This window comes from Pristiophorus japonicus, chromosome 7 (assembly GCF_044704955.1).
Source record: "Pristiophorus japonicus isolate sPriJap1 chromosome 7, sPriJap1.hap1, whole genome shotgun sequence".
In the NCBI taxonomy this organism is placed as follows: domain Eukaryota; kingdom Metazoa; phylum Chordata; class Chondrichthyes; family Pristiophoridae; genus Pristiophorus; species Pristiophorus japonicus.
In genome coordinates this window covers 17,430,625-17,455,659 of record NC_091983.1, presented here as the reverse complement: position 1 = coordinate 17,455,659, position 25,035 = coordinate 17,430,625, and the positions used below count along the sequence as shown (strand labels likewise).

The 25,035-nt window shown below is 46.5% G+C and overlaps 1 protein-coding gene across 1 annotated transcript in view; it reads left to right on the top strand.

Annotated features, from left to right (window-relative positions):
• Window positions 1–25,035, top strand: part of LOC139267082 (collagen alpha-1(XIX) chain-like) — a 679,874-nt gene that overhangs the window by 107,856 nt on the left and 546,983 nt on the right. Inside the window, exon 5 of the mRNA XM_070884859.1 lies at window positions 9,163–9,286. Coding sequence (XP_070740960.1) covers window positions 9,199–9,286 — 88 coding nt within the window. The 5' untranslated portion in view covers window positions 9,163–9,198. The remainder of the gene's footprint in view (window positions 1–9,162; window positions 9,287–25,035) is intronic.

Sequence of the window (25,035 nt, the reverse complement as noted above, 5' to 3'; positions counted from 1 at the left end):
CTGGGGGACGTGGGTTGTACAGGGAGTGAGTGATACCTGTCCTGGGGAAGGTGGGTTGTACAGGGAGTGAGTGATATCTGTCCTGGGGAAGGTGGGTTGTGCAGGGAGTGTGTATATCTGTCCTGGGGAAGATGGGATGTCCAGGGAGTGAATGATATCTATCCTGGGGACTGTGGACTGTACAGGGAGTGAGTGATATCTGTCCTGGGGAGGATGATTTGTACAGTGAGTGAGTGATATCTGTTCTGGGGAAGGTGGGTTGTACAGGAAGTGAGTGATATCTGTCCTGGGGAAGATGGGCTGTGCAGGGATTGAGTGATATCTGTCCCGGGGTAAGATGGGCTATACAGGGAGTGAGTGATATCTGACCTGGAGAAGGTGAGCTGTACAGGGAGTGAGTGATATGTGTCGTGGGGAAGATGGGCTGCACAGTGAGTGAGTGATATCTGTCCTGGGGAAGATGGGCTGTATTCTTCGAGAGTCCTGGCTGTCCTTTTAAGTGCTGAAGAAGCTGCGTCTGTGCCTCTCAGACTGTCCTACCAGCCCTGAAGTATGTGGTCTGCGTGTTTGCTTACAGAGGTTTTCCTTGGTGCAACTTGTCGAAAGGGGGTTGTGAATTGGGAGCGACCTGTCCGGGTGCCGCTGTAGTAAGTGGGAGGGTCTGCAGACACCGCCTGGTCGGGTCGACTAATAAGGAGACATCTCGGGACAAGTCGCACTCCATGGCAAGTGCAGCACTCGCTCCTTGACAGTACAGTTGAGGCACAGGAGCGGCGTCCTGAGCGATCTTACTCATCTGGTGAGCATTTTACACACTGAAGAATTCTACCAAAAGGTAAACCCTCTCTTTTTTATATATATATATATGAGAATTATTGTACCAAATCGCACTGGCTCATGTCATGAAGTTGGACTTTTATCGTACACTGTCGCTTTGCTAAGTAGATTGATTTGTGGCTTACAGCACACGTTTCTGGAGATGGGTATTAGTAGAACAGGAGACAAGTTCTGTAATTAAACACCGCCTCGGACTGTCAGTTTCGTTTTACTGAAAATATATCCCACCTATCGATATCTGATTTTATTTATAACACCGTATTCTGTGCTGGCTGATTCTCTCACGCAGTTACTATTTCCTGTTGTCACGGCAATTTCGTTCATCTCTGGGTCAGTTAATTCATCAAGGTATCGTTTTGCATGAAAGTCCTGGTCTTTGCATATTAATTCGTTGCAAATTATTTGCAATTGGCTGTCGATATCGTTGTGTCTGGGTGCATTTTCCAGCTTGTTGGGACTGGAGGTAACGGTGTAACAGGACCTGCCATTGGCTCTGGATTGGGAGGATGTTGTGGTTTTTAAAAAAGTTGCACAAAGCATTAATTGAATATCAGGCGGGTATTTAATTGCAAACTTTGGCAGCCACTCCCGTGCTTCTCATCGTGCATCTGTGGCTGTCAGTATGGGGATCGGGTGAAGCAGCGCGCCCATTCACACCTTCTGGGCAGCCGCTTCCACAGGCTTAGCTTTCGTTCCCCGACGCTTCTCCAAGTTTCATTGAGAAATCTGCCAGCAGGCTGAGATGTAAGCGAGCCGGAGGCTGAGTCAGGAGCGAGCAGTAGGAAAGAGAGGAGATGGAAATTCGATAAAGCGACAGATCTGAAGTAGGCGGGGGTAAGAGATAGTGCGGTGGGGGGTTGGGGAACATAGGAAAAGTACAGTAAGACCCGATTCATTCGAGACAGGGGAAGAAATGAGTGAGAGAAAAGACCGAAAATACAGGAGATGCGCCTAGGAAAGCGAAAACAAAGCAGATGTTGAGAAGGGGGCGAGAGAAGAGGGAGATTAGAGAGATGTAACATAAAAAAAAGAGCGTGTGTCTAAGAAAATAGAGGAAAGGGTGAGGTTAGTAGTTGTACCTAGGGAGAAGAGACTGGGTAAATTGGAATTAGAGGGCGAGGGAGTTGAGCAGTGGGATTCAGACAGGACAGAATGTGTGGTTAGGGATAGAGACTGTGCAGGGTCTGTTGATGGACAGAACGGTTGAATGTTACAGCACAGAAACAAGTCATCCCGCCCAGTAGTTTCTCTCCACCTGAGCCACCCAATCCAATCCTACTCTCCCACTCGCTATCTCTGGTAGCATATTGGCGCACCCAGGTATAAGAAATAGGAGCAGGACTAGGCCATACGGCCCCTCGAGCTTGCTCTGCCATTCAATAAGACCACGGCTGATCATCACCCTCAACTCCACTTTCCCGCCCGACCTCCATATCCCTTGATTCCCCTAGACTCCAAAAAATCTATCTATCTCAGCCTTGAATATATTCAGAGACTCAGCATCCACAGCCCTTGAGGGCAGAGAATTCCAAAGATGCACAACCCTCTGAGTGAAGAAATTCCTCCTCATCTCGGTCTAAAATGACTGACCCCTTATCCTGAAACTGTGCCCCCTAGTTCTAGACACTCCAGCCAGGGGAAATGACCTCTCAGCATCTACCCTGTCAATCCCCCTCAGAATCTTGTATGTTGATACACCAGACTCATCATCATAGGCAGTCCCTCGGAATCGAGGAAGACTTGCTTCCACTCTTAACGTGAGTTCTTAGGTAGCTGTACAGTTCAATACGAGAACCACAGTCTCTGTCACAGGTGGGGCAGATACTCGTTGAGGGAAGGGGTGGGTGGGATTGGTTTGCCGCACGCTCTTTCTGCACTTGATTTCTGCATGCTCTCAGCGACGAGACTCGAGGTGCTCAGTGCCCTCCCGGATGCGCTTCCTCCATTTAGGACAGTCTTTGGCCAGTTTCTTCCAGGTGTCAGTGGAGATGTTGCACTTTATCATGGAAGCTTTGAGGGTGTCTTTGTAACGTTTCCGCTGCCCACCTTTGGCTCGTTTGCCGTGAAGGAGTTTCGAGTAGAGCGCTTGCTTTGGGAGTCTAGCATGTGAACTATGTGGCCTGCCCAGCAGAGCTGATCAAGTGTGGTCAGCGCTTTGATGCTGGGGATGTTGGCCTGGTCGAGGACGTTAATGTTGGTGCGTCTGTCCTCCAAGGGGATTTGTAGGATCTTGTGGAGACATCGTTGGTGGTATTTCTCCAGAAACTTGAGGTGTCTACTGTACATGGTCCATGTTTCTGAGCCATACACCAGACTATACTGGTGCACCAGGCTATATCGGTACTCCAAGATATAATGATTCTCTCAGAAATACCGGTGCACCAAATAATCGGCACTTTAGGGTATACTGGTACATGGAGCTATAGTGGCACACAAGGATATATCATATGCTGCTATGCTGAGGTATGTTGGTACACCAGGGTGTATTGGTAGTCCAGGATATGCTGGTATGCTAGGGTATATTAGTATGCTGTGGTATACTGGTAAACTAGGGTATTTTGGTGTGCCAGGGTCTTGTGGTACACAATGACAACTGGGACACCAGGGTGTGCTAGAATGCCATACTATACTGGTGCACCAGAGTATATTGATCATTAATGGTTTATTTGTACACCTGGGTAAACAGGTATGCCAGGGTATATTGGTAGGCCATGGTATATTGGTACACCTGGGTAAACAAGTAGGTCATAGTATATTGGTACCAGGGTTTTAAAGGAAGTAGGTAAGAACTTTGCAGACACCCTAACTATGATCTTCCAAAGTTCTCATCATTCAATTGTCCCTTTAGATTGAAAAATTGCACATCTCACTCTGCTATTTAAGAAAGCTAAGAGAGAAACCAGGGACATCTGTTGTTGGGAAATTACTAGAGTCTATAATTAAGGATGGGGTGACTGAATACATTGAAAATTTTCAGCTGATCAGAGAGAGCCAGCATGGATTAGTAAAGGGTAGAGCATGCCAGACAAACCTGATTGAATTTTTTGAAGAGGTGATTAAAGTAGTGGACAGGGGAATGTCTATGGATGTTATTTATATGGACTTCTAGTCTCTCATAAAGTCTCTCATAAAAGACTGTTAGCTAAAGTTGAAGCTCATAGAATTGAGGGCAAATTATTTACCTGGTTAGGAGATTGGCTGAATGGTAGGAGACATAGAGTAGGGATAATGGGCAGGAATTGGTAGGGTGTGACTAGTGGCATCCCACAGGGATCTGTGTGGGTCCTGAACTATTCACTGTATTTATTGACGACTTAGAAGATGGGCTAGAGAGCCAAGTTTGCTGATGACACAAAGATAGGTGGCATTGTAAGCAGTGTAGATGCTTTGTAAAATTACAAAGATTTATTAATAGAGTAAGTGAATGAGCAAAACTGTGACAAATGGATTTCAGTGCAGGCAAGTATGAGATCATTGGACCTATAAGGGATAGATCAGAGTACTTTCTAAATGGTGAAAAGCTAAAAATAGTGGAGGTCCAAAGAGACTTAAGGGTCCATGTACATAGATCTTTAAAATGTCATGGAGAGTACAAAAAATAAATAAAAAGGAATGCTGGCCTTTATATCTAGAGGACTAGAATACAAGAGGTTTAAAGTCATGCTGTAGCTCTTCAAAGTCCTAGTTAGACCACACCTGGAGTACTGTGAGCAGTTCTGGGCACCACAGCTTAGGAAGGCTATAGTGGCCTTGGAGGAAGTGCAGCGTAGATTTATCAGAAAGATACCAGGACTCAAGGGTTAAATTATGAGGAGTGATTACACAAACTAAGGTTGTCTTCCCTGGAATTTAGAAGTTTTCAAGATATCAAGGGGAACTGATAGGGTAGATAGAGAGAAACTATTTCCGCTGGTAGGGGAATCTAGGACTAGGAGACATACCCTAAAAATTTGAACCAGGCCTTGCAGGAGTGAAGTTATTATAGAATCATAGAAATTTACAGCACAGAAGGAGGCCATCCGAGCTGGCCATCAAAGAGCTATCCAGACAAATCCCACTTTCCAGCTCTTGGTCCGTATCCCTGTAGGTTACAGCACTTCAAGTGCATATCCAAGTACTTTTATAAATGCTATGAAGGTTTCTGCCTCTACCACCCTTTTAGGCAGTGAGTTCCAGACCCCCACCACCCTCTGGGTGAAGACATTTCCCCTCAAAATCCCTCTAAACCTCCCACTACTTACTTTAAATCTATGCCCCCTGGTTAACGACCCCTCTGCTAAGGGAAATAGGTCCTTCCTATCCACCATATCTAGGGTTACAAAACATTTCTACACACAAAGGATGGTAGAAGTTTGGAGCTCTCTACCGCAAATGGCAGTTGATACTCGATCAATTGTTAATTTTAAATTGGAGATTGATAGATTTCTGTTACAAAAGGTATTAAGGGATATAGGGCAAAAGTGGGTGAATGGAGCGAGGTCAGAGATCAGCCATGATCTCATTGAATGGCAGAACAGGCTTGAGGGTCTAACTGGCCTGTTCCTAAGTTCCTACACCTGACAATATTGGTATGTCAAGGTATATTGATACAACAGGGTCTATTGGTATGCCAGGGTATATTGGTGCACCTGGGTATACTTGTACACCATGTAATATTGGTATTAAAGTCTTGCTAATTTATCTTGGGTGTGTGCCCCTTTAAGGGGCTGTATGTCCCAATTAAAATGTCATGCATGTGCGTTTTTTCTCATTGAAAAACCGGCGAGTCAACTGCGTGGGAAGTAAAGAGAGCCGTGTAGCTTAAAGGGAAGATTGATTGGTATGTCAGGGTATATTTGTATTCCAGGGTACATTGGTACACCAGGGTATGTTGGTACGCCAGGGTATATTGGTATGTCAGGGTACATTGGTATGCCAGGGTACATTGGTACGCCAGGGTACATTGATACGCCAGGTTTTATCGGTAAGCCAGGGTATATTGGTATGCCAGGGCATATTGGTATGTCAGGGTATATTGGTATGTCAGGGTATATTAGTATGTCAGGGTATATGTCACGATATATTGATATGTCAGGATATATTGGTATGCCAGGGTATATGTCACGATATATTAGTATGCCAGGGTATATTGGTACACAATAGTATATTGGTATGTCAGGGTAAATGTCAGGGTATAATCGTATGCCAGGGAAAATTAGTATATCAGGGTATATTGGTACGCCAGAGTATATTAGTATGCCAGGGTACACAGGTACACCTGGGTATGTTGGTATGTCAGGGTATATTGGTATGTCAGGGTACACTGGTACACCAAGTCCAGCTCACGTGAGCACTCACTCACTGTTCAGCAGCTGGTATCAGGTTTACGCTGAGGAGCCTGAGGCCGATTACAACTGAAAAAGAGAAGATTTGCATTTCAGGTTCAAGTTGAGGGGTGGGGTCAGCAGGCAGACAACAAGCACTGCTCCAGAAGCTCATGCTGCAGCTCCGATGGACAGAACCGTTTACTCACGGCCATGGGAAGCAGCCTGAGCTTCAGTTACTGCCAGCAAACCCCACCCACCCTTCCAGGTAACCACCAATGCCTTCCCTCCTGATATTACTTGCTTCACCATTTCTCACTGCGATTACCCACATGATCCAATATAGTAAAAATCGATGTGGATTCGATGAGCAAAATTGCCCAGCGTCAAACAAGAGTCGGACTCTTGACTGTATCAAAGTGTTGCTACACTTGTCCAAAAAAGGCTGTGTAAATACCGTAACTTAAACCGTGCAAACATAGCATTCTATTTGTATCTTTAATTGGAGAGCAGGAAGCCGGATGCAATGAAGCTGGGAGGGAGAGAACACTTTTCTCACGCCTTTGCAATAAATCGTTATTTTTCTTTAAATACACGTCGAACTGATGTGAGTCGCCACCAGATTCCAGTTTCCGCAGTGGACACGTTCAGCCTTACCCCGGAATGACCAAGAGGTCATCAACACGGTCCCTGTGATTTAAAAATACTCTCACCCAGCTCTTATTGAAATAAACATCATTGATCCACCTCTTGGATTGTGCCGCTGGAACCGACAATCAATTAAAACCCACGATCTACATAGAATGGGTCGGTCAGCTTTGCGGGAGGTTGTTCTGCCTTCGAGTAACCCGCTTCTTACTGTTGTGCTTTTACACAAAGTTCCACAAAATATAGTGATTGGCTGAAGCCAAAACAATTTTCCTCCCCAAATAATCAGCCTTCCTGTCACAGATCATTCCCTAAAATTGTATTCTGAAAGACTCTGAATTCGAGGCCAGTTTGAAAACAATGAAGACCATATCTCTATAGGAGACAGAACTCTGGAAAATATTCCTACTTGTACGCGTTTCATAGTGTAGAAAGGCTTCTGTTGAGCTCAAAAACCTCATAGATCTGTCTCTTTTAGAGTCTAAAACCTGTGATTAAAATATCTATATCTGGCTCTGGTTGAACAATGACAAATCACTGCATGTTTTTAATTTAAAATCTCATTCTATTTTTGCAGTGTTGTTACCGCAGAATGTCATTGGCGAGGACTTAATTCAAAACTTTAGTACATTGACTCAAGATAGTCTTTTTGTAACAGAAAAATAGAAGTTCTGTGGTCCATTACAATCTGTCTCAGAGCCCTCACATTCTCCACTCAGATTATATCTTGAAGCTGGCCTGGGACGGAACAAACAGCTGCTTGAAGCAAAAGTCTGTTGGATGAGGATCTCTCAATGTCCTTGCCCAGTGACTGCACTATTTGTCACTTGGTGGCATTGTCTGGGTGACACACAGTCAGCCAAGCGAAAGGTTGGAAGTGGGAGATTGGGATCAATGAGTCCTTGTGGTGAAAGTCAGTTATTCTGTTTGTCAGTCAGGAAGCCTCCGACAGAGTGTCCCCACAAGACGTGTTACTCACAAGTTTATGTTTGGTTTTGGTAGTTAGTCGCTGATAATTTGGCAACGCTGCTTCATAAGTGCTTTTAAATATTAACACTACGTGGTGCAAGATATTCCATTCAGCAGCCAGTAGACAACCGACCGATTGTCTGGATTCCAACACTCCAAAAAGAGTGTGAGCTGTTAGTTTTGTACCTGGCACTTGCTGTTTATGGTGCTGTAATTGTACAGATCTGCCGGTAAGCTGCGCAGTGCAATTCGGAGCCGGCAATACGCAAGTTATACTGCGGTTTGTGAATCACATTCTGGGCACCAGGCTGATAGGGTTAGATGAAGTAGAGTGGGAGGAGGCTCGTGTGGAGCGCAAACACCGGCATAGGCCAGTCGAGCCAAATGGCTTGTTTATATGCTGCAAATTTTAAGTAATTCCACGAAAGTTCTGTTAGCAGCGAAGATATCTTCAAACATTAAAAGAAAACTCTGCTAAGGTTATAAGGTGTCCAGGAGCTTCAGCCTGGCCTTACACTTCATTGAGTTGTCATCCATGTGATATCAAGCCCAAGCAGTGTGAGATAAGGGAGAGCAAATGCCATACTGCACAAACTGACTCTGGAGTTATACTGTCATTGTTGGGTGAAAGACAAAACCGTTTGCAGTGATGAAACAGTGTCAGTATATCTGCATTTAAACAACAACTTGTATTTATATAGCACCTTGAACATAGTAAAACATCCTAAGGCTCTTGACAGGAGTGTTATAAGACGAAAATTTGACACCGAGCTACACAAAGAGAAATTACGGCAGATGACCAAAAGCTTGGTCAAAGGAGGAACGAGAGGAACAGCGGTGGAGAGGTTGAGGCAGGGAGTTCCAGAGCGTGGGGCCTAGACAACAGAAGGCACGGCCACCAATGATTGAGCGATTATAATCAGGAATGCTCAAGAGGGCAGAATTTGAGGAGTGTAGATATCTTGTGGGGTTGTGGGGCTAAAAGGCACAAACTTTGCCACTTTCTTTTATGTTAGTTTTTGTATGTTCTAGTTTGTGTGTGTGTGTGTGTGTATCTATACGTATGTGTCTGTGTGTATGTATGCACATATATGTATATGTGTACATCTGTATATGTGTATGGGTTTAGATGAAGAGGGGTGGGAGGAGGCATGCATGGAGCATAAACACTGGCATACACCTGTTGGGCTGAATGGCCTGTTTCTGTGCTGTACATACTATGTAATACTATAAAATATATGTGTATATCTTTTGATCATTGCTTCTGTGTGTGTATATGCATATATATGTGTGTGTGTGTATGTGTCTGTGTTTATGTATGTATGTGTATAATTATGCATGTGTGTGTGTGTGAAAATCTTGTTACAGTTCATTCAAAACTTCTGATTTCTCTATTTCTCTGCAGATCTTTTGATCATTGCTTACATGAATTGACGGAGAAATGAAGCACATGGCAATCTGGATCACCTTCCTTTGGATGACAATTGTGATTCAGTTATCCAGTGGGAAGCTTGTTAATAAACGAGCAGGTATGACTCACAGAATAGCTGTCTCCACAATTAGAATGAATTTGTCTTATTTTTCTGTGTGTTTATAACAATTATTATCCTATATGTTGGTAGGCCTGAACTAAACACTGCAAAATTCCTAGCAGTTTTGAATAATCATTTTCTAAGAAAGACAATCACATAAATTTAAATTGGTTTGTAATAAGGAATAGATTAGAATGGCTGGACCTGTTTAGAAACAAAGCTGGTTTGATGGCTACAAGTGTTGGACTAAGCCAATTACACTCGAGTTTTCAAATGATGCGCAGTAGTTTTTGACTTCATACTGACACAAAGCGTAATTTAGGTACCAAGTTACCGTGGCTACATTGGGACAAGAGGTGGAAGACCACTTCAAGAAGATAGCTTCACATTGCGCTGGCTTCACACAACTTCAATAAAACTGAACTTCGTGCTGCACAAAGTTTTAAAGGTTCCGGTGTTGCCTGGAAACCCTTCTAACCTTAATTTGCAATCTTACCAATGTTAGCAGAGAGCTACATTACAATACAGTTACACTCCTCTGCCATCCTTGTCCAGTAACTCTGCTTTCATGACGACACAGAAGTCAGTTTTGCCTAGCCAGAGAGCAATACAGAACAAGCAGTATGACTTGCATCAGGTGGCTCTGCGTCATTCTCAATAGATACCCGTCTCAAACATGTAGGATAACAATAACGTTGCTTGGAACAGTCTATCAGTGCTTAACAAGATACATGGAAACATGTTCCATTTCCCAGGACTGAATTCCTCATCTTTTGAACATAAAAATGCAGATATTAATGGGCTGGATTTTCGGTTGTCTAACGCCTCAGTTAGCGGCCAGAGGGGGCGTTAATGGGAGCATAAGAGGTTACCGACCAGGAGCACAGCATTTAGCGCCCTGACCGAAAATTCATTAGGGGCTCCCTGAGGGCGCAAACCAGTAGTGCCTGGCTGCTGATGATCAGTGTGATCCTGATGTCAGTCCTGGTGCAACGCCCAAGCCTGCGCCCGGTCGGAAAATTAGATGCGGCCACCTCATTTAGCGGCTGCCAAGAACAACGTCTGGAAAAACAGTCAGTACAGGCTTGCAGAGTCGTTAACTGGTGGCTATATAAAGGGATGAGGAAGCGCTTCCCTCGGAGGTCACTGTCAGTGCAACGTTTACACAGAGCACAGTGCATGAGCCTCCGAATTTGCAGCGGCAGACAGAAATAAGAGTTCAGCTTGAGAAAATGTGATCTTGAAAACTTTAATGAGCGCATTACTATGCCGCGCTTTTAAGACTCGGCTTTTTCCGGGATCTGAATCGGAATTCAGCGCGTGCGCAATGACTCGGTTAAAATTAGCGGCAGCATTTTCGTTCGCCTACCTCCCAGCTCTGGTGTGCAACAGCTGTTTAGTGCCCCTGTCAGCTCTTCAACCAATTCTGACGAATTTCTGGGCGGAGGGGGCAAACTTTTTAAAGGCACTAAAATTATCGCTCCGCCTGGGTTACCGTCCCAAATGCGGCACAACCAAATTGTATATGTATTGATAAAGAGATAGATGTTAGATGATAGATAGACAGAAAGATAGATAGACAGACAGACGGATAGATATAGATACAAGTTTCTATCAAGGAATTGTTGAAAATTAATTGACGATACAATTGTCCATTGTCACGGCTTTTTATAATTTTGTGATTAAGCCCAAACTGTCTTTTGAACTTTCAATGTGATGTTCGTTGTGTTTAAGAGCTCAGTATTACTGAACATTCCCAAACTCAAGCCCCAGACCCCAACCTTTCTGAACGCCCCCAGACCACAGGACCCTCTAAGACTCATGGGGGCCGAAATTCAAACCCGCCGGAAACGGAGCGCACTTACACCAAATTTCAGAATTTTTCACCGCCGTGGTGGCCTATCACGCACAATTCAGCTCTTTTTCTTTGTTTTTCCAACAGGGCGGAAGTCAGTCATAATGGGGGCAGAAGTAGGGGCGGGAGCGGAGTGTCTGTTAAACTGGGAGCTGAAGTAGGGGCAGGCACAGTGTCCGCCGCTGTCACTTGTCAGCAGGAGCTGCTGCGAGCTCTGCGATTGGTTTAGTTAGGTCCACTGGGCCACCAGGGAGGGTTTCGGCCAGGCCAGTGGCCTGGCACCCAAGAGAGGGTGCCAGGCTGCCTGTTGGCGTAATGGCCGAAACCAGGGGCACAATTATTGGGCTGACCTAGCAGTCGGACAAAAAAAAAAGAGTAAGATGGCAGCCGCGGCAGTGCGTCCTCGCCTTTAATGGTGGCCGCACCGCCATTTTGCAGACACTACAAGCACAGGGCACCGACAGAAAAAGCTGTCGGTGGCACCGAGCAGCGGGCCGAAGATTTTTCCCGGTAAATTTTGCTTCGGGCAGGAGATTGGCGGTGCGCGCATTGATGACACACCTAGGAGTGTTCGGCAGCAGCGGGGTGGAAGTGGAGACCGCCAGAAAAACCACTGAGGTGAATTTTGTGAGTGTCAGCCATTCAACAAATGGCCGCCACTCACGACCTGATCAGGAGGCTGCTTTTCAGCCCACAGACTCCATACCGTAGCCTGCTCTAACCCTGTTGATTGTCTCAAAGCCTCATATATTCACTTCTAACGTTGAAGCTCCAAATGCCCCCTATTTACAGAGCATAAATTTCTCAAACCTGTCCTTCAATGATGATTCCCAGCCTTTTCTCTCCACCTTCTTCCAAGGCTTCAGTCCCCTATGTGCCAAACCTAGGTGCCCCCCTCTGACTGCCTCACAAACGCAAAGCCCCTCTTTGCCTAATCATCTTCAACCTCCAACCTCCCTTTTCCTCTCCCACTGTACATGGTCCAGCAACTTCCGAAGAGACATTCCCACCTGATTCCAGAATCTATCTCCGGCCCAATATATGTTGTCAGCCATATTGTCGCACATGTATAAGGATATCCGTGAGAGCCATGCAGAGAGGTTGTGTCACAGTCTAAGGATAAGGGGTAAGCCATTTAGGATCTAGATGAGGAGAAGCTTCTTCACTCAGAGAGCTGTGAGCAATTGGAATTCTCTACCACAGAAAGTTGTTGAGGCCAGTTTGTTAGATATATTCAAAAGGGAGTTAGATATGGACCTTATGGCTCAAGGGATCAAGGGGTATGGAGAGAAAGCAGGAATGGGGTACTGAAGTGCATGATCAGCCATGATCATATTGAATGGCGGTGCAGGCTCAAAGGGCCAAATGGCCTACCCCTGCACCTATTTTCTATGTTTCTATGTTTCTATGTACGGAAGAGAGGGCAGCCACATCTAACTCCCTTTTGAATATGCCCAGCGAACTGGTTCACAACTCTCTGGGTGAAAAACTTCCTTTTCATCTCGGTCCTATATGGCTTACCCCTTATCTTTAGACTGACCCCTGGTTCTGGACTTCCCCAACATCGGGAACATTCTACCTGCATCTAACCTATCCAGTCCCGTCAGAATTTTATAAGTTTCTATGAGATCCCCTCTCATTCTTCTAAATTCCAGTGAGTATAAGCTTAGCAGATCCAGTCTTTCCTCATATGTCAGTCCTGCCATCCCGGGAATCAGTCTGGTGAACCTTCGCTGCACTCCCTCAATAGCAAGCACGTCCTTCCTCAGATTAGGAGACCAAAACTGCACACAATACTTAAGATGTGGTCTCACCAAGGCCCTGTACAACAGCAGTAAGACCTCCCTGCTCCTATACTCAAATCCCCTCGCTATGAAGGCCAACATGCCATTTGCTTTCTTTACTGCCTGCTGTACCTGCATGCCTACCTTCAATGACTGATATACCATGATACTCAGGTCCCTTTGCACCTCCCCTTTTGCTAATCTGTCACCATTCAGATAATAATCTGCCTTCCTGTTTTTGCCACCAAAGTGGATAACCTTACATTTATCCACATTATACTGCATCTGCCATGCATTTGCCCATTCACCTAACCTGTCCAAGTCCCCCTGCAGCCTCTTAGCATCCTCCTCGCAGCTCACAATGCCACCCAGCTTAGTGTCATCTGCAAACTTGGAGATATTACACTCAATTTCTTCGTCTAAATCATTAATGTATATTGTAAATAGCTGGGGTCCCAGCACTGAACCCTACGGTGCCTCACTAGTCACTGCCTGCCATTCTGAAAAGGACCCATTTATTCCCACTCTTTGCTTCCTGTCTGCCAACCAGTTCTCTTTCCACGTCAATACATTACCCCCAATACCATGTGCCTTAATTTTGCACACTAATCTCTTGTGTGGGACCTTGTCAAATGCCTTTTGAAAGTCCAAATACACCACATCCGCTGGTTCTCCCTTATCCACGCTGCTAGTTACATCCTCAAAAAACTCTAGAAGATTTGTTAAGCATGATTTCCCTTTCATAAATCCATACTGACTTGGACCGATCCTGTCACTGCTTTCCAGATGCGCTGCTATTACATCTTTAATAATTAATTCCAGCATTTTCCATGTCAGGCTAACCAGTTTATAATTCCCTGTTTTCTTTCTCCCTCCTTTTTTAAAAAGTGGGGTTACATTAGCTACCCTCCAATCCATAGGAACTGATTCAGAGTCAATGGAATGTTGGAAAATGACCACCAATGCATCTACTATTTCTAGGGCCACTTCCTTAAGTACTCTGGGATGCAGACTATCAGGCCCTGGGATTTATCGGTCTTCAGTCCCTTCAATTTCCCTAACACCATTTCCTGACTGATAAGGATTTCCCTCAGTTCCCCCTTCTCGCTAGACCCTCAGTCCCCTAGTATTTTCGGGAGGTTATTCGTGTCTTCCTTAGTGAAGACAGAACCAAAGTATTTGTACAATTTGTCTGCCAATTCCTTGTTCCCCATTATGAATTCACCTGATTCTGACTGCAAGGGACCTACATTAGTTTTCACTAATCTTTTCCTCTTCACATATCTATAGAAGCTTTTGCAGTCAGTTTTTATGTTCCCTGCAAGCTTACTCTCATACTCTATTTTCCCCCTCCTAGTTAAACCCTTAGTCCTCCTCTGCTGAAATCTAAATTTCTCCTAGTAGGCCTTTGGAGTGGGCTTCCCACGCCATCCCTGTGTCAAATCACCCCAGTGTAACTCGACCTCCTGCAGGAGGGAGGCATTTGCCTCATCCAAGAACATCCTGGCTCTTTTATGGCCTCCAATGTGCTCCTCTCCCACCTCACTGCTCTCTCCAGCATCAGTCTGCATAGAGTGCTGTGATTCCTCCTCCTCCTCCTCTCCATTATAGGCCAAATTCGGTCAAATATGTGGCTGGTAACAGCTACTTTTTGTTTGCCTACTTGCTGTGAAGCTCTAAAGTCTCCCTCATTCCTCCCAAAACAGCCACACCACATCCAGCCACGCCTTCAGTCCCTCTGAGCTCCCTCTCTCTCTGCTGCGCAGGTCATGATGACCCTTGACCTCCAGAATCGCGGGAATCGAGCGTTGCCATGCCGTTGCTAAGAACGTCCACACTTTACGGCAGAAGGGCAAAAAATTTTAACGCTACTGCCCATTTTATATCGCTCGCGGTAACGCCCATTTTCAAAAGTGGAGACTAGGTGGTTTGAGAATGGGCGAGAAACCAGCGATCTGAAAACCCTTTTTTACCGCCCACGCCGGAAATACCACAAAGTGGAGGTTCTAGCCCTTAGTAATGATTGAGAAAATGAGAAGAAGTCTAGTAGAGAGATAAAGATCAGAATAAGAAAAGTGAGCGAGAGTCATCCAAAGGGAGAGAAAAAAAGAACCAGAAAGAATTTGAGATTAGGAAAGAGTAAAAGGAACATCTGCAGAAAGAAAGACAATTTTGATCTATTTACTCTGTGAGATTAACTGGTTTAGATTAGACTTCATTAATGCTCAAAGTATGGTATAGTGCTCATTTGCCTAGGGCAGCTACAGCAAGGAATGTTTCTAACTTTTAAAATTTTTACACATGTTTTTGTTTGATCTATTTGGTGGCTATATTTTGGAGACACGTTTATTTGCAATATCCTGTAATTTGCTGGGCATACTTCATGCATGAACCCAGGTTCGGCACATATTGAACCCAGCCCATCGTGAAACTAGCTCCACTTGTTTGTAGCAGATCAGTTGTCTCCTGATTGAGGTTCGAATCTCATCGCCCCTGTGCTCGCTGACCTACATTGGCTCCTGGTTAAGTAACGCTTCGATTTCAAAATTCTCATCATGGTTTACAACTCCCTCCATGGCATGACCACTCTCTATCTCTGTAATCTCCTTCAGCCTCACAACCCCCCCGAGATGTCTGCGCTCTTCTAAATCTGCCCCCTTGAGCATCCCTGATTATAACTGCTCAACCATTGGTGGCCGTGCCTGCAGCTGCCTGGCCCCAAGCTCTGGAACTCCCTGCCTAAACCTCTCCGCCTCTCTACCTCTCTTTCCTCCTTTAAGACGATCCTAAAAACCTTTCTCTTTTCTGCCGTAATTTCCTCCTGTGTGGCTCGGTGTCAAATGTATTTGTTTTGTCTTGTAACACTGTTGTGAAGCGCCTTGGGATGTTTTACTACGTTAAAGGCGCTATATAAATAAAGTTGTTGTTTTTGGCACTGTTACCAGCTAGTCCCTGTGGACAGACGGGCTTTCTCCACAAAGGTCATTTGGGAAGAGTTCATTCTAACAGAGGAGGTGACTCCCCTCAGGATGAACCCGCACAGTGACGGTCCAAGCTTGAAAATCATAAACAGGAGCGGCGGTGAATATTCATCAAGCAGTTATTTATATAGAATGACTGTGCTTGGAGCTGTCACAAGATGCAGTTGTTTCATGGGCACACACAGGCACAACAAATACCTCGTGAGCAAGTAATAATCTGTATGAAGGATGAATTCCAGTACAAAAAGGACCAATTTTGCTTTTCAAGTGAAAGTGGATATTGTATTTAAAGAAACCCCTCGATTGTAAGTGGTAGCATGATGTAAAGGGTATTAGTTTGGATGTGGCTTCATGCCTGAGATTTTCCACGAGTTAAATATCAGACCACAGCCAAGAGGATGAGTGTGTGTGTGTGTGCGTGGGTTGGGGTGGGGGGGGGGGGGGGGGCGCGGGTGGGGGTGGTGAGGATGGTAGAAAGAGTAAAATGAGTTCAGGCTTTCTCCCATGGGGAAGAGTTGGTCAGCTGGATTGCTCTGTGCACAGCCTCTGGCCAGTGGCTTGAGAGAAGGTACAGATTAAGAAGAGTTGGAAAATGCAGACTGTTAATTGTTTACACTGCAATACAACGTTCTCTGTCCTTAAGTGTTGGCTTGAGGCCTTAGCATTGATTCTGACTGTTGGGTGACCAACCAGCGGTGCCGCCCCAGCCTGACACCTGTACCCACGGCGACAAAGAGGCCGTGGCTTTGAGGCCTTGGCCTCATTGGCATTAGGCCAGTGAGCTGCGGGGCACCAAATGGGCATCCCAATGCAGCTCACCGCATTAAGGCTGGCTCATATCCTGACTGCCAGTCAGTGAAATGCTCGGAGTGCGCAGTGGAGTTGGGGTGGGGAGGGGGGGGGATTGTGATGGCAGAGGGGGTCCCTGGACGGCAGTGGCCCAGATCATATTTGCGGAGCCCGGAGGAGCTCTCCTCTTTGATTCTATCAGAACGGTGAGTGCACGGTGCACACTATAAGCACTTTTCTCCAAAATGGCAACTGGGATCCTACTTGTGTCACATGACCCTCCTTTGCACATTAAAAGGGATCTGAAACATTCAGGCACTCTGGCCGCGGCAGCAGGCCGCTTTTAAAGTGTCGGCGGTCCGCGTTGACGGGTTTAATGGGGCAATTAGGATATCAACCCCATTTTGAGAAATTACCTCTCCATTAACACCAGGTAAAACAAGTTAAAATAGACCGCCTTGCCGTTCGTGCCATGGCAGATGGAGAGCCTGAACAGCACCAGCACTGGCATTGTTATGCAGGGACCAGATTAATGACCCCAGTGTGTTACTCATCTAGTCCATCCCTCCCTCCTCTTACCCCAACATTGGCGGTCAGGCCATGTGCCACCTAGGCCACATGTTCTGGAATTCCCTTCCCGAATCCTTCCCTCTCCTCCTTTCACCCTCCTTAAAACCCACTTATGGATCAACATTCCTAATATCTCATTCTTTTGCTTAGCGACCATTTTTTCCTTACGCCTCCATGAATCGCCAGGGGATATTTAATTTACATGAAAAGCTCCGTATCAACAACAACAACAATAATTTGTATTTATATAGTGCCTTTAACATAGTAAAATGTCCCACGGCGCTTCAAAGAGCGTTATCAGACACATGTAAGATCCAGAGTCTGGGCCTGACTTTAAACATCCGTAAGACAAAGGTTCTCTACCAGCCTGCCCCCTCCACACAGTACTGCTCCCCGATTATCAAGATCCATAACAAGACCTTGGATAATGTGGACCACTTCCCATACCTTGGGAGCCTACTATCAGCAAGGACAGACATCGATGACAAAGTCCTACAATGCCTTCAGTGTGTCAGTGCAGCCTTCGGTCGCCTGAGGAAAAGAGTGTTTGAAGACCACAATCTCAAACCCGGCACCAAGCTCATGGTCCATAGAGCAGTAGTGATACCTGCCCTCCTATATGCGTCAGAGACATGGACAATGTACAGTAGGCACCTCAGAGCACCGGAGACGTACTACCAACGCTGCCTCCGCAAAATCCTGCAAATTCATTGGCAGGTTAGGCGCACCAAAGTCAGCGTTCTCTCTCTTGCCAACATCCCGAGCATCGAGGCGTTGACCACGTTTGATCAGCTCTGATGGGCGGGCCACATTGTCCGCATGCCCGATACTAGATCGTGAAACAAGCACTCTACTCCGAGCTACGTCATGGCAAGCGAGTCGCAGGAGGGTAGAGAAAATGCTTCAAGGACAGCCTCAAAGCCTCCTTGAAAAAATGTAACATTGCTACTGATTCTTGGGAATCTCTAGCCCAAGACCGCTCAAAGTGTAAGAGATGCATCCGAGAAGGCACCAATCACTTGGAATCTCTTCGTCGAGAGCACGCGGACCCAAGTACAAACAGTGGAAGGAGTGTATGACAAATCAAGCACACCACCCTTCCGTCCCTCCAACCACCATCTGCCCACCTGTGACAGAGACTGTAGAACCCGCATTGGTCTCATCAGTCACCTTAGAACTCATTTTAGTGTGGAAATAAGTCATCCTTGACTCTGGGGGACTGCCTAAGAAGAGAAGAAAGATCAGACACATAAGGTGACAAACTTAGTCAAAGAGGTAGGTTTTAAGGAGCGTCTTAAAGGAGGATGGAGAGGTGGAGAGCCGGAGAGGTTTAGGGGGGGAATTCCAGAACTTAGGACCTAGGCAGCTGAAGGCACGGCCGCCAGTGGAGGGGTGAAGGAAATTGGGGATGCGCAAGAGGCCAGAATTGGGGGAATGCAGAGTTTTCGGAGGGTTGTAGGGCTTGAGGAGGTTACAGAGATAGTGAAGAGCGAAGTCATGGAGGGAATTGAACAAGGATGAGAATTTTAAAATTGAGACATTTCTGGACAGGGAAGCAATGTAGGTCTGCGAGCACATGGGTGATGGATGAACGGGACTTGGCATGAGTTGGGAAACAGGCAGCAGAACTTTGGATGAGCTGAAGTTTGCAGAGGGTGGAAAGTAGGATGCCAGCCAGGAGAGCATTCTTGAGCCTGTAGGTAACAGTAGCATGGATGAGGGTTTCAGCAGCAGATGGGCTGAGGCAATGGGCGGCTATGGGCGATATTATGGAAGTGGGCAGTCTTGGTGATGGAGAAGATATGGGATCGGAAGATCATCTCAGGGTCAAATAGGATGCCAAGTTTGAGAACAGTCTAGCTCATCCTCAGACAGTGGCCAGAGATGGTGATGGCATTGGCCATTGTAGTTTGTGGCAGGGCCGAATACAGTGGCTTTGGTCTTCCTAATATTTAATTCAAGGAAATTTCTGCTCATCCATGGATGTTGGCAAAGCAGTGTGACAAATCAGAGACAGTGGAGGGGGCGAGACAGGTGGTGGTGAGGTAGAGCTGGGTGTCATCAGCGTGCATGTGGAACCTAAAGTGTCTATGGATAATATCGCTGAGGGGTAGCTTGTAAATGAGAAATAGGAGAGGGCTAAGGATAGATCCTTGGAGGACTCCAGACGTAACAGTGTGGAAGTGGGAAATTAAACCTTTGCCGCTGATACTTTGGCAATAAGAATGGAACCAGGAGAAAGTAGTCCCAACCAGCTGGATGGCGATGGAGTGGCATTGGAAGAGGATGGTGAGGTCAACCGTGTCAGAGGCTACAGGCAGCTCGAGAAGGACAAGGAGGGATAGTTCACCATGGACACAGTCACATAGGATGTCATTTGTAACTTTGATGAGGGCCATTTCAGTGCTAGTCCAGGGCCGGAAATCTGTTCGAGAGATTCAACCATGGAGCTGCGGGAGAAATGAACATGGATTTGGGAAGCGACAGTATATTAAAGTTGTTTGAATATCCATCAAAATAAGCTACTGAAAAGTCTTTTAAACGCCATCTCCACCTTCAAATTGAGAACTGTGTCTGCTGAACTGAGTTATGTTGGTTATCTGGTGAAATGGTAGCCACTTATGTTGGTTATATGCTGAACTAATAGTCAATTATGTTGGTTATCTGGTGAACTAATAGCCAGTTATGTTGGTTAAATGCTGAACTAACAGCCAGTTATGCTGGTTATCTGGTGAACTAATAGCCAGTTATGTTGGTTGTCTGCTGAACTAACAGCCCGTTATGTTAGTTATCTGGTGAACTGATAGCATGTTATCTTGATCATCATTTAGGGGGAGGAAGCCTCCTCTAAAGGAGCCGAGGAACTTTTCATCATTTCTGGTTTAGCAATCACATTTGAGAAGACATTTATACTTAGAGAGGTCATCTCGAGTAGGCAGGTCTCACCCCGTGCGGGTTTGAGACAATGGGCCCAAGTTTCCACATGATTCGCGCCTGATTTTTAGGAGCAACTGGTGGAGAACGGACTATTTTAGAAATCGCAATTCTCACATTTTTTTTTCTGCAGTTCTAGTCAGGTAGAACAGTTCTAGTTTAGAACAGAATTTTTTCTTCAAAAGGGGGCGTGTCCGGCCACTGACGCCTGATTTGAAAGTTTCCACAGTGAAAATGTACTCCAAACTAAAGTAGAATGGAGCCAGTGAAGATTTTTGTAGAACTGAAAAAACCTGTTCTACACATTAAAAAATCAGGCGCAGGTTACAAATTAGGCGTCCAGAACGAGGTGGTGGGGAGGGAACTCATTAAATTCGACAATAAATCCTTATTTATACTTCTACAAATATTATACAAATAAATCCAACCTGAATAAACATTTATAAGCCAAGAAAAGATTAAATAAACCATCTTCCTACCTGTGTGAAAGTGCTTCAGCCAGGGAGAATTCTGCAGCCGTTCGTGCCGCTGAGTGGGAGGGAGAGAGAGAGAGAGGGAGGGAGAGAGAGAGAGAGAGGGAGGGAGGGAGAGAGAGAGAGTGGGGGGGGGAAGGAGAGAGAGAGAGAGGGGGGGGAAAGAGAGAGAGAGAGAGAGAGAGAGAGAGGGGGTGGGGAGAGAGAGAGAGAGAGGGGGTGGGGGGAGGGAGAGAGAGAGAGAGGGGGGAGGGAGAGAGAGGGGGGGAGGGGGGGAGAGAGAGAGAGAGGGGGGAGGGGGGGAGAGAGAGAGAGAGGGGGGGAGGGGGGGAGAGAGAGAGAGAGGGGGAGGGGGGGGGAGAGGGGGGGGGAGGGGGGGAGAGATAGAGGGGGAGAGAGAGAGAGGGGGGAGAGAGAGAGAGGGAGGGAGAGGGGGAGAGGGGGAGAGAGAGAGAGGGGGAGGGAGAGAGAGAGAGAGAGCGCGCGGGGGGGGGGTCGGGTCGGGGAACAGGAGCGCGGGTCGGGTCGGGTCAGTCAGGGGGGGGGGGAGCGGGTCTCGGGTCGGGTCTCGGGTCGGGGCGGGGGAGAGCGGGTCTCGGGTCGGGGCGGGGGAGAGCGGGTGTCGGGTCGGGGCGGGGGAGAGCGGGTGTCGGGTCGGGTCGGTGCGGCTGGGAGGGAGCGGGTGTCGCGTCTCGGGGGGGGGAGCGGGTGTCGGGTCGGGGTCGGGTCGGTGGGGGGGGGGAGCAGGTGTCTGGTCGGGGGAGGGGGGGAGCGGGTCTCGGGTCGGGGCGGGGGGGAGGTGGGGAGCGAGTGTCGGGTCTGGTCGGGCGGGGAGCAGGAGCTGGCCGTGGGAGGAGCCTCATTCACGCAGCCCCAGTGAGGCCATTGGGCCAGGGCTAGGGGCTGCGTGCTTCGGGCCCCTCCCACACAGTTCGGCGCCTGGAGCTACTGCACTTGCGTGCCCACTGTAGCGCGCATGTGCAGAGGTCCCGGCACTGTTTTCAGCGCCGGGACCTGGCTCCGCCCCCCCACAGCTCGTGCTAGCTGCGCCGAGTGCCACAGGACCTGTAAGTAGGTGGAGAATACCAAGGATTTTTTTAGGCGCCGTTTTAGGTGCGAAAAACGGGCGCCCAGCTCGGAGGGGCGCCCGTTTTTTTTCTTGTGAAAACTTGGGCCCAATATGACTATACCGCCAATATACTCACCGTGTGCGGGTTTGAGACAATATGACTATACCACTAATATACTCACCATGTGCGGGTTTGGGACAATATGAGTATACCCCCAATATACTCACCCCATGCGGGTTTGACACAATATGACTATACCGCCAATATACTCACCGTGTGCGGGTTTGACACAATATGACTATACCGCCAATATACTCACCGTGCGGGTTTGACACAATATGACTATACCCCCAATATACTCACCGTGCGGGTTTGACACAATATGACTATACCCCCAATATACTCACCGTGTGCGGGTTTGACACAATATGACTATACCGCCAATATACTCACCGTGTGCAGGTTTGAGACAATATGACTATACCGCCAATATACTCACCGTGTGCGGGTTTGACACAATATGACTATACCGCCAATATACTCACCGTGCGGGTTTGACACAATATGACTATACCCCCAATATACTCACCGTGTGCAGGTTTGAGACAATATGACTGTACCGCCAAGATACTCACCGTGTGCAGGTTTGAGACAATATGACTGTACCGCCAATATACTCACCGTGTGCGGGTTTGACACAATATGACTATACCGCCAATATACTCACCGTGTGCGGGTTTGACACAATATGACTATACCGCCAATATACTCACCGTGTGCGGGTTTGACACAATATGAGTATACCCCCAATGTACCAAGACTAAAGCACCAGAAAGTGTTCACTGAGTCCTTCAGGCAGTTTACATAAAGCGTTATGAACCAATGTCCGTAAATTTGAGGCTATTCATTTCAAACAGACACCTCTGTCGATGTCACCAGCTCAGATTCGACAGCTGCAGATTGTGGGTTGATTTATTCTTTTCAGTCACTTTGGGGGCGAGGTTTCCTCTGCACGCTGGGTGGAGTGACAATTTAAATCTGCCGATTTAAATGTTTGGAGACTGCCGACGCTCCCAGCCGCGCTCTGTAACGTTTGGCCCCTGTGAGAGGAGCTCTTCCCTTGGTTTGTTAGCACGCACGCATCGTGTCCTGTTCTGGGTGGGACAGCTACAGTTTGAGCCATAGCCGGTCTCCTTCGCCCGGAGATCGTGATGTCATCACCGTGCGCATCGCCCTGGGAGCACCCCGGACCCGAAAGTGACTTCTGCCCCCTGCAGCAGCGCCGGGCGAAAACACCGACAGCTGTAGGAGGCGTAGATCAGGTGCCACTCTGCTTCGAGGGCGATGATTAAAGGCCAGGTGACCGAGGTAAGTTTTAAAAAAAAACTTACCTTTCTTGTTCCAGTTCTTTTCTCGTGTTCCTGCGCGCGATCACTCAGTGCGGCACTCTGTTTGAGTGACAGGCTAATGGCATGGGTTCGTGACTGCCTTGCTGGTCCAGGTAGGTACTTTTTATATTGCAGAGCCTGCAGAGATGGCCCAGGAACTGAATTTAGAAATGTGGGTCCAAGCTCCTGAACAGTACAGGCACAAGAGAAAATGAACATTTGAAGTTTACAAATAAATAATGTAAATTAAAAGTTGAAATAGGGAAAGGAGGTGTATAAAATTATAAAATTATGAGGGGCCTGGATAGAGTGGATAGGAAGGATCTGCTTCCCTTGGCAGAGGGGCCAACAACCAGGGGGCATAGATTTAAAGTAATTGGGGGAGGTATAGAGGAGATAGGAGGGGAAATTTCTTTACCTACAGGGCTACGGACCAAGAGCTGGAAAGTGGGATCAGGTTGGATAGCTCTTGGTCGGCCGACGCGGACACAATGGGCTGAAATGGCCTCCTTCCATGCTGTAAATTTCTATGATTCTATGATTCTATGATTCCCTTTAAGGGAAGGAAGGAGCCTTTGAACAATGTCCCAATGTGCAATGCTGCTGAAGTCACCGCCCCGCCTGTTACTGATTGCTCTCCAGGAAGTGGAGCTCTTGATTTTGTGCTCCACTTCCTTCTTGGAGCGCAAAGGGTGACTTTTTGAAAAGTCTGAAATCGTGAGCACTTGGTGCTAACTCATCAAACTTAAAAAAATTAGCGCTCCAAAGGGGGCGATATTAAATTTCTCCCCCTAAATTTGAATAAACCTGTCGCTAAAAATGAGAAGTTGTTGTGATTACCATGTGTAGTAGCTTCTCAAACTTGGCAGTTTGTTTGTTGGGGAAGGGCTGGAGTTTGTCAATCAAATACAGCACAGGAAATGTGTCAGCTTGGAGTGTGTAACTAGGTTTTGTAAAACCTGCGTAAAGTACCTGTATACAGTTACTGTTTAAACTACCCATGTACATAACCTGTATACGGTACTAGTGTGCTGTATACATGTGCAGATCTTTTGTAGAACACCTGTGTAAAGTATCTATGTATGATGTCTGTATCCAGCACCCATGTGCAGTACCTGTATACAGTACCCATGTATAGTAGTGTACAATATCTATTTACAGTACCCATGTGAAATACTGTGTACAATATCTATTTATAGTACTGTGTACATTACCTATTTACAGTACCTCTATACAGCACCCATGTACAGTACTGTGTACCTTATGTATTTACAGTACCTATGTACAGTGCCTATGTACAATGCTGTGTACATTACCTATGTACATTACTGTGTACAATACCTATTTACAGTACCTGTGTACAACACCTATGTACAGTACCTGTGTACAATATCTATTTACAGTACTGTGTACATTCCCTATGTACAGTACCTATGTACAGTACTGTGTACAATACCTATGTACAGTACCTGTGTACAATATCTATTTACAGTACCTATGTACAGTACTGTGTACAGTACCTATGTACAGTACCTGTGTACAATATCTATTTACAGTACCTATGTACAGTACCTGTGTACAATATCTATGTACAGAACTGTGTACATTACCTATGCACAGTACCTATGTACAGTACCTGTGTACAGTACCTATGTACAGTGCCAGTGTACAATATCTGTTTACAGTACCTGTGTACAGTACCTATGTACAGTGCCAGTGTACAATATCTATTTACAGTACCTGTGTACAGTACCTATGTACAGTACCTGTGTACAATATCTATTTACAGTACCTATGTACAGTACCTGTGTACAATATCTATTTACAGTACTGTGTACATTGCCTATGCACAGTACCTATGTACAGTACCTATGTACAGTGCCAGTGTACAATATCTATTTA